At 31.7% G+C, this 15,344-nt stretch overlaps 1 protein-coding gene across 6 annotated transcripts in view; it reads left to right on the forward strand.

The window, feature by feature from the left end:
- Positions 1 to 566: 566 nt before the first annotated feature.
- The window catches only part of LOC145944102 (stromelysin-3-like), a 28,932-nt gene continuing 14,154 nt past the window's right edge, over positions 567 to 15,344 (forward strand). For 4 of the 6 annotated variants that reach the window (XM_083052143.1, XM_083052142.1, XM_083052144.1 and 1 more), the window contains exon 1: positions 567 to 1,500. In XM_083052143.1, coding sequence (XP_082908269.1) covers positions 1,354 to 1,500 — 147 coding nt within the window. In that variant the 5' untranslated portion in view covers positions 567 to 1,353. Of the gene's footprint in view, positions 1,501 to 4,106; positions 4,205 to 11,309; positions 11,331 to 15,344 lie in introns of those variants that run through there. The other 2 variants (XM_083052148.1, XM_083052146.1) reach the window with 2 other exon arrangements.

A 15,344-nucleotide genomic window follows, 5' to 3' on the forward strand; every position in this document is an offset into this window, starting at 1 on the left:
AAAATATGAAATATCTCGTAATATACTCATTTTTTAATAATCTTATCTTAAATAATTTTCTGCATAGAATAATGAAATAAATCATGGTGTAAAAAAATCATAATTATGATCTCAAAATCTTAAAAATGCTTCCATCTGGAATAAGGCTATTATAAGATCATCCTTCTCGAAATCCTACATCTTTTGTATGAAACATTTTTCAATAAAAGCCTTGGTTTTCGAAAAATAGCAATGCGTTATTTAAAATGGGATACCCTAAAATGCGAAAACAATGAACTTTTTCCAATTCTAAACTAGAATATCCCGCTAAAATCCTGAATATGATCTGTTAATTGGAGATAATTTTAGGAACGAATATTTCAAAGAGAAATTAAGAATAAAGAGTTTATACTCTATCTCTATAATAATTCCTTACAGTTCTGATTTGATTAACTATTATGCACGAACGCGGCATCGCTGCACATATGTATGTACACGTGTACAGAAGCGTCGTGGTGCGCGATTGGCAATCGTGGTCGTCGCGACCACTATGGTGGGAGATCTCAATAAAAGTCAGTGGCAGGCTGATTATGATTCAGAGTGGCGGTGAGCTTCGGTACCGGCTCCGCATATTCGCGCGCTTCTTGTTCGGTTGGTTCTTTTTTTTTCTCTCTTTTGACGCGGACACCTATCGCGCGTACACAGATCAGACCTATCTATCCTTACTTATTACTGCCAATCTCTCTCTTGTTTTTTTTTTCTTCGCTTCTCGATCGTTTCATCGAACTTTACGGATCAACGGAAGAAAGGTCTCTGTCGATGAAAATCGAACGAGGTTCATGCGACACATATATATACACATACAAGCCAAAGAAGAGTCACGCTCGCAGCAACAGAAGGAAAGAGAACACCGGTGGCGAACCACCAGGGAGGAAAACGCTCGAGATCAATAGTGTTGTGGCAACCACGTTTCAAACTAGCTCTCTGCCAGCCAGGTAGAGTCGCCGGTACGCTGTTGAAAGCACAATAGATGTTTCCGCTTTGCGAATAGAATTAGTTAGCGGTAGCGTCTCAACAGCTTCCTAAAGCCCCCGCGCGCATAATAGTTTATCCTTAGCAAGAGGGTAGTCGAGATCGGTTGATCTAATATGAATCCAGTTTGATATCTGATGCTTTGCGATTCTCGAGGCACTCTAATAAGGGGAAGTTTCACGGAAAGCACGTGTATATTCAGTGTTTTCGGAGGAAGGGGGAATAAAGGGGCGAGCGACAAGCATCAACACTGTGTACGCACGAGAGAAATAAATCGCGGTGATATATTAACGGAAAAAACGCAATTTAACGTTGGATCAAGAGAGTAACATTGTCGAAAATATGACGAGATGGAGCAAGATTGTTTCGCGGCGGCCAAGCTACCTGACGGCGATAACGTTTCTCGCTTTGTACGCGAGTTGTACCAGAGCGGCACCCACCAATGTCATCAGCGACACCACTGTCGTCATCAGCGACACCACTGCTGCGGTAAGTATATAGAGACTTTTTTCCCGCAATCTCTCTACAAAGTGATCTATGTAGAAATATAACAAATGACGTGATTGATTTGAAGAAATCAAATCGATTCCGCTCTAAGAGTTCTAATTCGATTGACCCCAATGTTTGATTGCACCCCAATATTTGATTGTACCCCAATTGACTCCGATTGACTTGTTAGTCTATTTAATATAAATTATATAGACCACGCAACAAGTTATGCAGACTCTACGCGTTTCGAGAGACTTGTAGAAAGAGTTTTTGCAACACATCCCGACATTTGGAAGAAAGAAAGAAACTGGTCTGGAGCTATGCAATATCTTCTGTGGGATGCGTCACAGATGAGTAATCCAAGATCGCGCATTGCGCATATGTGTTCGCATGTTAGATACGTGTTGTTCCTTTGACAAATAACGCGAATAACATTCCGAGGAGAACATTTATCTCTCTGAGAATGCTGATATCTGATTATATTAATAAATATATCGGACTATCTGTTGGATTTGCAATGTGTCGCTTTGATATTAGTGTGACTAATAAGAAATTGCATCTGGAGTATTTATCACAATTACTATAGGAGAAGGAGAGAGAGAAAGAGATTTTTTTTGTTTCTCGTTTCTATATTATTACACGAAAATTTGAATTTATGTTTCTTATGAGAAAGCTCTGTGTTAACACTTTAACCGCAAATTTGGCTTGATGACAAAGTATTTATCACTTTAGATAGCGTACGGTCGAAAAATAACTCTGATGTTCTTGAATATATACAGGAACGATGACTTTTTTTTTATTCTGTCGACGGATGATCGATTTTAAAGAATAATCGTTATTTAGAATTTTATTTAATAAGTATTCTATTTGATTTTTAGATCAATCAAGAACTGTATAATTGAGAAAGAAAAACGATACTCTCCGAGTTGATTTTATACAAAAGAATAATATAATATTTATAATAAAATGTACATAGTTGCGTTACAAGTCAACGTACGTATTTGCGCTTATTTGTAAAAAATGTCGTTTACAATGTCAGATGATAATTATTGCTGTGGCGAATATGCATATTTAAGTAAGAGGAAAACATATCTTGCTACATACACATAGGTATGTCTGCAAAAACCATTATACATAAATAAAATTAAATACGTTTAGAACAAAAGTTTTTTCCTTGAAATATATACTAAATATATAAATAAATAAATAAATATATATATATATATATATATATACAATATAAAATATATAAAATATATTTAAAAAAAAATATATATATATATATATACAGGGTGTCCCGAAACTACCGCGAGATATTTTAAAGCCAGATTCTCTGGCCAATTTAAAAACGATTTTTCCTCAGCGAAAATGTCGAGGCACCAATAATTTTCGAGTTATAAGCGATTAAAAATAAAGGGTTTCTCGTAAACTAAGCCCTCTAGAAATATAATATTAACAAAACCACATTCTTCAATTAATTTTAAGTAAAGTTTCTTTTAATAGAATTTTAATTTAAGGCTTAGTTACAAAGATACATGATGACAAAAATTGGGAACATGCAAAAAATGATGGTCTCCCTCGACATTTTCGCTGAGGAAAAATCGTTTTTAAATTGGCCAGAGAATCTGCCTTTAAAATATCTCGCGGTAGTTTCGGGACACCCTGTATATTGTATATATATGTGTATATAATAAAAATATTAATATTATAATATATAATATTAATATTAATAATAAATTATAATAAATTATAATATATATATATATATATATATATATATATATATATCTTGAATTATATACTTCAAAAATAAGATAAGATAATATGAAATTGTCGAAATTCATTATCTTGTTGTTCTTGACAATCTGATGTTCCAGTAATCTTCCTTCGGCAAAATGCCAAGTCATCGAACCGCATATATCTTTTTCTCCTTCTCTTGATTATACTAGAAAATTGTACATAATGTATGTATATATATATATATAGTATATGTATATATAAGCTCGGAAATACGAAAATACACCTGTACTGCAGAGAGATCTCGTATGTTGGCCTTCATCGCGGATCCATAGTCCGAACACGAATCAGCCGTCATCGGAATATTAACGATCCAATCATAGATATTTTATTCTCATCGTCACTCGATCCAGCAATCGTGTTCGTTCTTTTTTTAAATATTTAAGTCAGCAGCAAGTTCTTCTTGCTTGGCAGTCTTCTTTCCTTTCAATCGTGTGCCGATCGTAAAGAGAGAATCTAACAGAAGAATCGATTCGCATTTGTGATTAGTTTTAGTGTCATTAAAACTACGAGAAACAAAACAGTTATTTCTCTTCCGCCATTTAATAAGTGTATATGTAAAACAGCAAAAACGATTGTCATTAATCAAAAGCATCTTGCGTACAGTAAAAATAGCACTTTTGGTCACATCGGAGCTTATCGAGATTAATATACAAAAGTTATGTCCTTTTCAGAATCAGATACACGTGGCTCTTCGATAACTTTGAAAAAACAAAGAAAAAAGCTAAGACGCGGCTCTTTTGTTCAAGTTGACAAGTACACATTTATTTATTCTGGAACACGAATGATATTTGTTGCGTATCGGTCGCGCGTGGGCAAGGAAAATAAAAAATTATGATACGCAATTAACGAGTCGTGTGTACAAGAGACAAATACCTGTTGATAAGACACGCCACACGTCACCAATGTATGTCATTCGCTTTATCGTAGATAATAATAACAATTGAACTGTGTTGCTTAGAATTAAATCATCACTTTTGTATTTAATAATATTATATATTATTAAGTATTAAATATTATATACGAAAGAGAAAAAGAGAGAGGGGGAGAGAAAATCCCAATTAGCATATTACAAATTAGTATATTACAAATCATGATGAAAGAATGAAGGCAAGAATATTATTTCTAGGACTTATCAATTTAATAAGTCATTTTTATAAATATCACAATTTATATTGTATGTACATTAAAAAAAATATATACACTACGCAAAATAATTAGGGGAGCGCTTTAAAACTTGCAAAATTTGATGATTTTTAAGAAGCCATATCTCGGCTTAGAGAGGTCGTAGAACAATGTTTCTGGGCGAATTTTAACGGGTGAAGCCTCAACTTTAAAGTGGGTAATGTAGCATTATTCGTCTCATCGAACTGTTTTTTGTGTGAGGCTTCAAATCAGATGGCGAAAAAACTCTGGAAATTTCTTGACTTTGTAGTTGTCCATGGAAATAGTAGGGATGGAACCATAAATGCCACCATATTGGCTTTGAAGTAGGAACCCTTCCCTTTAAAATGCCGCAAGAAACATTGCTCTCGCATCACGCACATACTTAACTTTGACGTACACATACACCATACACATGATGTGCAAAATTCGACCAAGCAACCTCCCCGTGGTGCACATTGGATAACGCGAATGCCGACAGTATTGCTAAAAATCTTGCAAAATGCAGGGGTGACTTTGAAATGCGATAACTCGGCTCCTAGGCATGATAGAGCAATGTTTCTTGCGGCATTTTAAAGGGAAGGGTTCCTACTTCAAAGCCAATATGGTGGCATTTATGGTTCCATCCCTGCTTTTTCCATGGACAACTACAAAGTCAAGAAATTTCCAGAGTTTTTTCGCCATCTGATTTTAAGCCTCACACAAAAAACAGATGAGACGAATAATGCTACATTACCCACTTTAAAGTTGAGACTTCACCCGTTAAAATGCGCCCAGAAACATTGTTCTACGACCTCTCTAAGCCGAGATATGGCTTCTTAAAAATCATCAAATTTTGCAAGTTTTAAAGCGCTCCCCTAATTGTTTGGGTAGTATATTTGATGGAATTATTTAATGGTGTGTGTGTGTGTGTGTGTGTGTGTGTGTGTTATAAAGTGCAAGCATGTGAGGAAGAAGAGGAACCTAACCTAATCCTAACCCTAATTCTAACCCTTTTCCCTACACCCCCACTTCGAAAAAATTTTAACCTAACCTAACCTAACCCATTTCTAAATTAAAATTAGATTGATTATATTAAATATTAAATATTAAATATTAAAAAAAAGGTTATATTAAAAAAGATGAGAAAAATCTTTATGAGAATGATTTCTTGCCAAAAATTTTAAAATCTCAATATATTTTTAAAAAAAATAAAATTTTAACATTGATATCTCAAAAACTAGTGATCATAAGGACTTTTTCTCAATAAAAAAATCTATCGAACTTAAATTGAGGTGTCTCCAGAATAAAAAATTGAACTAAAAATTCGTTCGCGGATTTTGCCAATAGTAGGAAGTAATCAGCGCAACTTCATTTCTATAGAATATATAGATTATACGATTAGATAATATAATTATATGATTAGAATATATGATCTTGATAGAGATGACACTTTTTACCGCAAATTGTTTTCTGTGTTTATACTCTTCCGATAAAAAAAAGAGTATAAAATGGCGGAATAATATTCTCCTTAGTGTTTTCTATTTTCAAACTTATATATACTGCACGATCATTTAACTTAATTTACAAAGTCTTTTTTATAAAACAAGATAGAAAGTTTCACTCCTGTCAAAATCATATGCAATCTATATAGGAATGAAGTTGGTTAATAATAATAATAAGTAATAAATAAGAGACAATAATGAGATACATAAATATAAGTACATTATAAAGACGAAGAAGTAGCCTCAAATTAATTATATACTTGGATAAAAAATTGCGGCGTTTACCGCGCGCTTGTGGTGAAATTAATGTTTTCATTCGTTCTTTATTTTTATGCAAATCACACACACACACACACAAAATGATCGCGGGTTATATCGCTCGTAGGTCAAATTATTGTGCACGCACCGTATGGTTATCACGTGCCCAAGTGACTGTCTGATTTCTTAATGAAACCGCTATTCCTATTTCCGCGAATATGTCCCCGCGATTTATGCATTTTTCCGACACGTGGAATCTGCACGTGCGCGCCGCGTCGTACGCGCGTTATATAATATAGCTAGCTAGTCAATACTTACTTTGAAAGATTGTTCCGGCTACAAACTGTACCGTACCTAACTGTTAGTCTTAATTTCGCTTAAACATCCGTCTTTTAAACGTTCTGTTGATATTGCACAAGCGCATCTCATGTTTCTCCAAGTCTTTCGAATGTTTTCAAACATCCAATAGGAATCTTTTGTTTCTAGATCCCGATTATTACTAATTAAAACTAGAAAACAAACTCTTCTATTGGATATCGCACATTGGACGCAGTGTTAATAAAAAAATTAGCATCGATTGACATTGACGCAAATGATATTGAAACTCAAAACCCGTCGACGTAAGTTTTATCGACGATAAACAGAAAAAATTCGCTATCGTATTCGTTTGCACCTCAATGACTCATGTGACGCATAGACTTGAATCGTCTTATTCTTCTGAACCGAACTATCTTCCTTTCGTTTATAGTGAATCAGCGACTTTAAACAAAAAATTTTTTTTAATGAATCACTTGCTTTTATCATTTATCAATTTCATAAATTTGATTGTGTAAATTTTTTTTTATTCGACTTATGTTAGTATGTATTCTGCAAATTTCGTGAATTTTATTGACATTAAATTATTAAACGACTCCTCGATCAAGGTAAATCCGATCTGTCTGTGGAATAATGGAACAATTATAGTAATATATTATACGATATAAAGCTATTAAGTGTTATTACTCTGAGATTGCATCAATTGATCAGATCAATCTTATTACTATTGATATGCAACATGTTTAACATTGCAAACTACGATACATACATATGTAAATATACATATAATTATGATAATTATAATAATTAAATAAGCAATTTTAGAAAACTTAAATGAACACTATCTGTATTTAACTCAAATTTGAATTCTACCATAATTTGTACTATCATATTCAATGAGAACATTTAATGTAACAATTAACTTATTACTTATTAGCGTTTGAAATATTTGATTAAGAATTATATTTTTTCTTCTTTTTTTTAATTTTGTGAAAAATAACATAGTCAATTATTTTAGAAAAGAAGAAAGAGAGAGGTATATATCCATCTCTTATTTAAATCATTATTCAAACTTGTTCAAAATTTGATCTTTACGCCATCGTTATAAAGCATAAAGATTAGCAAAAGAAGAGAAATGACACGCATAAGAAAGTATTGTATATGTACAAAGTATTGTATATGTACAAAGCACAGTAGTGTGAAAATGGTCGGAATTATCTTTTATATTCAAACAATGTCTACAGGAAGATGCGAGGGCGTAGAATATTAATGACGTTTGCGTCGACAAAGACCTCTTCAAGGTCGACGTGCTATTCTCTTGACGCTTATGCACTCCTTCCTTTTATTTTACGATCGACAGCTTATAAAATTTTACAATCCAACGGCACTTGGTATGTTGAAAGAAAAATTATTTCTTGTTTAAGATCACATATTCTCATAAAATTGGTACACTTTTTATGTAATCTAATCTATTATAATACCTTTTTATGCAATGTGTGAAAATCATTCCAAAAGCTACAATTCAAAGATAGAAAAGTCAATTAAACAAGTGACAACAAGTGCGCTCCGCCTATCGGCCTTTATTAACTTATTGTTAGTCCATCATAACCAACTACTGTTAATCATTTAGATTTTCCTCAACATTATAGAGAATCAATGCGCGCACATAAATATACTTATTTCCCATTAATTGCAAAGTTAGAAACTATAAAAAAAGTTGTACAAAAACTATATCGATGTCCGGGAAAACATCCATATATATAATAAAAAATATAAATATATATATAAGTATATTTAATTATATACTTTTTATTTCAGGCGGGACACTTACAAAAGTGTAAAAGCAAAGAAAATAAATAGAAAACTTGACTCTATAGAAAGTCAATACAATAAGTAATGGGAATTGAATAGATTTCTTCAAAACTTCACGCAGTATTGCAATGCACACATTAAAAAAACTTTATTCATATTTTAAAAATTTCCCGTACTTATTTTTAGAATATCCTGTTCTTAAATAGACGCCAAAAGAATTCTCTTGAGAGGGAAATCTCCTAAAGATTAGTATATCAGATATTCCTAATTTATATATAAAAATGTAGATGATATGGGATTTATTTTTACATTAACAAAAGGTACATTGTTTTACAGCACACAGCCAAAGAAAGATCATAAGAAAGCATAGACATAGAACATATTAGACTGAACATGAGACACGAGACCTGGCTCTTAAATTAGGTTATATGTGTGTTTACATGTTACTCGTGAATACTTTGAGGTTCTCTATGAATACTTCTCTCAAGTCGCTCAATTCTCCTTTCTCGAGTCATTAGTTAACTTCAGCCTTCATTCTTTTAATAAACTAAAACCATTCAGTGACAAACACAGCACTGCATTGTAAATTGCAACACTATAATATACAGTGCTGCAAACAATATGATCATATAATGTCAAATGAACGGTTTGTATAAAAAAACATGCCGTTTGTTATTAACAAATATTAAAATTATAAAATTTATATTGTCGATACACAAGTAATTCTAGATTATTTATACTATATACATATACATATTTATGTGAAAAAATAGATTATTATTTTTAAAATGTGGCACATACGTACGCGAGATTTGTAGAAATAATTATAATAAAGATAAATAAATAAAATAAATAAAAATAATTATAATAAGATAGACTTAATAATAAATTAGATTATGAGATTATTGAATCGTTAGAATTTGTTGGAATCGTGTGCAATTTTTGTATTACATTAATATTGAGTTGATGAGAAAAGGCGAAACTTGTATATGGAGTGCAAACTAGGCGTTATCATTGATAACGGAATGAGATAAAAGATTGTCACGAGTACATAAATGTGAACATCTAAACATATATTTCACGCATGCATACGCAGTTTTAAACATAGCTTTTGATTTATAATAAAATAAAAAAGTAACATAAAATTATAGTAGCTAATATAAACGCTATATATATATATATATATATATATATATATATATATATTAATAGTTACGTTATAATGCGTTATATATATATAGGTTATAGTCGATATTATCGACTATTATTTATAAAGAACCCCTGATACTGTTCAAATTAAATTGGTCGGCACGGCTAATATATCACGAACATGATTATTCTGACCGGTATCCAAAAGACACGCCATGTCTCGTTGAGATAAAGTTACTCGAGTTTTATTCATTAGCATAGAATACTTTTGACCTTTACGGCAACCTGCTACCTATCTTCTATCTACTATAATCGTACAAGTGGATACCAGCAGCTACTTTTACCTATTTTGGCAATATTCGATATTAAATGAACACTCTGTTAAATCTATTTTAAAACATTAAAAAAACAGATACATGGGTTAGGTTAGATATTCAGTAATAATCGAATTATTCCACCTTTTATGTGCCAGGTAGACTGGTCATCAGATCGGACGAAAATTTATCCGTTTCGGACAGATTTTCGTCCATGGTCTCCCCCTTCATTGTTTATTTAACTTGTCAGTGCCTGCAATGAAAGGCACCAGGCCCCCGAAGCATTGAATCGCCGGTATCTCTTCCTATTTTGCCCGTCTATACAGACCAATGCACGTTCTCTCGTTGAACGGAGTACATTATTAAGATTGTACATATGTCAAAAATCGACGTTTCATGATGAATTACATAATAATATTTTCAAACAATGTTTTGGACTTGTTGAAGAGGGTTTAGCAAAAAATGACCAAGAACAAAATTGTTTTATTTTCAGGTATAGAATCCAAATTTGCACTAAAAATAGAGATTAAAAAAAATTATTTTGGATTCTTACTGAGCCCAAAACAAACTCCCGATCCATAAAATCTGATAAGATCATCTATTGGCTCCCTTTAAACTCTGCAACTTTTGTTTGAAACATTTTTCTCCAAAATGCTTTGTTTATAAGATATTTGAAGTCGTCATTTAAAATGGAACACCTTGTATATATATGTGTGTGTGTGTGTGTGTGTGTGTGTGTGTGTGTGTGTGTGTACATATATATATATATATATATATGTGTGTGTGTGTGTATATATATATATATATATATATATATATATATATATATATATGTATATATATAAACGAAGAAATAATGGGTTTACTAAACATGATTACTTTGATGATCAACATTCGTTTTAACATCTCAAGCACAAAAACGGTTTAATGCTATAATGAATCAATAACAAAATTAAAACAATCTCGCAAAATAACTTCCTCCTATGTAAGTAACTTGGTTTTATATTAATATTGTTGGAGGGGAAAGGAAAGATACCCGCTCAAAGATTAAACATTCCTTGGAGATTAAATAAACCGCGACAGAAGATAATAATCACGAAACTCGCCTGCAAGTAACGCAAAATCTCAATGATCGAAAATTTAGGTCATGGATACAACACTGTATTTCGCTTATAAACTTTCGACAATATCCACACTTACTGAAAAGTAATTATTATACTATAAAAAACATAGAAATACGGAACATTTTTATTTTCCAGTTTTTTTATTTTTAATTTTTGTATTTGATTACACAAATCTGCATATATGTATAATATACAACTAATAATAATAAATGCCGTTTGATGACTGTACTTTCAAAAGAATATTATCTACATGGATATCTACGTCATATCTTGAACAACGGATTCAAGGTAACCCGGACATAAAACGTTTCGTGCTTAACGCGAGTCCTGATGTACAATTACAGCTATAACCACATACCAGAGATTACGAGCTTCAAGCTTGTGTAGCATTTCTACCAGAAATTCGTATGACGGTAAGAAATTTACCTATAATGCCGGGTAATAATTCGTAATACTTTAGAATATTTTAAGAAACTATTTTATAAACATATTTTATAAAATATTTTTTAGAATAATTAATATCATAATTAATATAATTGAAAAATATTTTTATATTTTTTAGTGATAATATTTTAGAAAAAAATCCTTATACGGTCATTCAATGATGTAATTAAACGATGGGCACTTAATCATCTTACAAAAAACTGATACGATATAACGTATATAAAGAAATGATCTATAATCACACACATAATTATGCTGTTCATACAATTAATTTTCGGGAATATTTTTTTTTATCGCAAAAGAAATACATAAAATTTTAGATAGCAAAAGATAAGAGAAAAAAATTGAAAACAAAATGTGCAAGAAGTGTGGTAGAGAAAAAATATATGTATACTATTATTATTGCACATTTAGGCGCGACTCGCTTTTTATAATGATACATATTATAAAGATATACGGTTATATACACACTCGGCGAAGTATTCTGATGCGATTCATATAAAATAATTGCAAGTTTCAAGGCTTTGACAAATATTTCGTAGCTTTCCACGCGATTACATAAAGAACGCGTCCGGCTAACTTCCATGGCGCGTGCGTGTCATCTGTATTCGAGGTCTAAATAATTATGCGTTTCTATATTTCTGTTATTTTTACAATAGTCAGAGCGAATCATCGCTACGCTATCACGTATTCAAAAATTTAACGAGCAATTAAAAAATATTTAGAAATATTTCGCATATACATTTTATATGTATTGTTGCTTATATGAATCGAATTGTGCGATTGAAAATATACACGCTAATCATTTCGATCGATTGGAATCAATCACTCTCGATGCAAGTCAATCGATCGATCCAGACAGGAAGACTTTGAATTTCAACGACACCTCAATCAACGAAAGGGGAGGGGAGAGAAAGAGAGAGAAAGAGAGAGAAAGAGATAGCAAGGAAGGAAGCAGTCCATTCATGCATGACACATGCGTAAAGAAGTGTGTGTGTGTGTGTGTGGTGTGTGTGTGTGGGCGCACACACTTTACTTACGTTCATTCATAAAAATCTCAACCTTCGCAGAAGTTTACTTGTGTGTGTATGTGTGTGTCTGGAGTCTGGAGTATATTATAAAATAATAAAATTTATGAATCGTAAGATCACATTGAGTCACTCTCTCTCCATTCATCCGGCTAAATAAAGCACGATTATCAGAAAAATTAATATTTGTTATAATAAAGAATTATCTTTATCATCCACACAAAAGAACATTTTTATCAACGAGATATAACTCGTTATTTAAACGAAAAATTATTCTCTGTTAAATATATCAAATCGTAAAATCCGATAACAAGATTCTTTTAGAATATGATAATCGGATTTGATATATTTAGAAAGGAAAAAAATAAGAAATAAAAACATGGTTAATCTCTTTTCATCTATATATTTACAATTATAATAAAAACAATAATTACAAAATTAATTGCGAAAGAAGTAGATGTTTGTAAGAATTCAATCTCTGTTCTAAAAAGAAGTGTCTAAGAATCAATGATCCAAAGGTTACACTCAAAAAACGTTGCTGTCTCTAGGGGAATGACAGAGAGATGTGTGTCGAATTATTATCTCTCAAAAATATCTGAATGAATATATTTTTTATATTGTGCTCTCTCCCGCACAATATAATGACTCACGTCATAACTTTGCAATTACACTACAGATCATTTTCCTTAATTGATTTATTTCACACGAATAACACCAAAGTCCGATCGTTTCATCTTACATCTATGCAAGATGTTTATATATTTGTAATTTCGTATTAAATTACGAAAAGCTCAATTTTCCTCCTAAAGGAATTGCATCCTTTGCAATCAGGTAAATTTAATTCTCATACAAAACAATACATGTAATACACGAATACACACAATAATGTAAAAGTAAAAAGGAAAAACAAAAATCTCATCTTTCTTTGCTTCATCAGCAAACATATTCGTTGGACGATTCAACCATCGGAATATTAATCAGACCGCGCATAAATGTGATTAAATAACAGTAAAAATCCATCGGTCAAATCAATCTCCTCGATAATCGCCGCTTGCCTAATTTATAGTCTAGACACAAGATATAGTTTGATAATTCTCGCGTGACTCATCTTTTGCACAATAATGACTAACGTAATAACGGTATTTTGTCGGCAGCTTCAGGGACCTTTAATATATGTATAAATATAGGGTTAAGGAAGAGTCTTAATAACATCTCGTCTCTCTCTTGTTTTAATTGCTCCGATTATCATATTCATTTATACTAAATGTCTTGAATGGGTGTTTACGAAATACTTGGACAAACTTTTAGGATTTAAAGGTCCTCGCGTTAAATTTTGTATTACTTGTATAATCTTATTACCATTAATTTTTTATTATGGGTATAAATTTTTTTCTTTATTTTCACGTGAGGAATATGCCTTAGAAGTTTGTCCAAGTATTTTGTAAATACCTTATATATGCGACTATTCTTTGCGAAAACAAAATCAATACAGTCAGCTACGAAAGAATACACACGCGATAGCAGATCTATTGGCTAACTTTCCACGCAACGATATATGAAACATCTGATTGTGAGGACTGCCATTTTATGCGAATTTAGAACGCATAAGTGAAAAATAGACAGTGTTCTTCGTGTTCGATACAAGGGATGAGTCAGTTTAAAGAGCAAATCTCTCATCTGTACTTGGAATGTAATGTTATATGAATTGGATCTAATGACAATCTTCTGCGCGCATATCATTTTTACACACATGGTCTTTTGCGCGAGGAAAGAGCACGTCTTGTGTAACATTGGACCTCGGTATATAATTTTAGATAGTAGATAGAAATATGTCACGTGATTGATGAGAGATGCATATGTATGTAAAATGTGTAAACGATACATATATCGGTAAAAATTATTCCCTCTGTGCAATTATATCGCGCGACTATAATTATATACAATACAATTGATCAAATCGAGATTGATGACAAACGACACCGAGGACTTGAGTAAATTTACACGTAGTAGATAAGACACGCGGATATCTTTAGTTGTTTCACTTTCGACGTTCGTAAAACGTCAAGGTTACGCTGTGACACAGAGTTTAAAGGCCGATTCTTTGCGAAGTGACGATACTTTTCTGCCTGTGATTTCGCGATATGATAAGGTCTCCTTGAATAGATACAAACAATAGATCTTTCGATCTAAAATATGGACACTAAACAAATTCTCATTTTATAAGAAATTTTTACTGATTTTTAGAATGTTCTAAATAGGCGTCAAAAGAAATCTTATCTTATTAAAGAGAATTCTCTAAAGATTAGTATCAGATATTCCTAATTTATAAAAATGTAGACGAAATAGGATTTATTTTTACATTAACAAAAAAGTACATTATTTTACAGTATATTAGGTAAAGAGAGACTATAAAAAAGCTAGTATAGATCGATCATGAAGCACGAGACCTGAGTCTCTGAGTCCTATAAAAGTCTTTATTCATGAATACTTCTCTTAAGTCGTTCAAAACTTCTTTTTTAAGCCATTTATATTAGCTTTATTTTTATTCTTCATTTTATTAACGTCCATTCTTTTAATTAACTTTTAATAAAACTATTCAGTGACAAACACTGCACTGCATTGTAAATTGGGGGAGGGGGAGGTAACACTATATAATAGTATACAGTATTACAATAATGTGACTATATAACGTCAAATGGACGATTCGCATAAAAAACATGCCATATTGTTATTAATAAAAAATATATTTTTAGTTTTAAAGGATGTTCTAGGAACACTTAAGAATATCTGTTGTATAGTAGACAGTCTTCTTACTTCGAGAATTACAATTTTTTCAGTATATGTACTAAAAAAGTAGTATCCTCATGTTTAGACATTTTAACGCGTAATAATATAAATAATGTATAATTTTAAATAATAAAATAATATAATTTTGTTTTAAAGAGACTACTTTTC

This window comes from Prenolepis imparis, unplaced genomic scaffold, assembly GCF_030444845.1.
Source record: "Prenolepis imparis isolate NDT839.2.m4 unplaced genomic scaffold, iyPreImpa1.0 SCAF_12, whole genome shotgun sequence".
Classification (NCBI taxonomy): domain Eukaryota; kingdom Metazoa; phylum Arthropoda; class Insecta; order Hymenoptera; family Formicidae; genus Prenolepis; species Prenolepis imparis.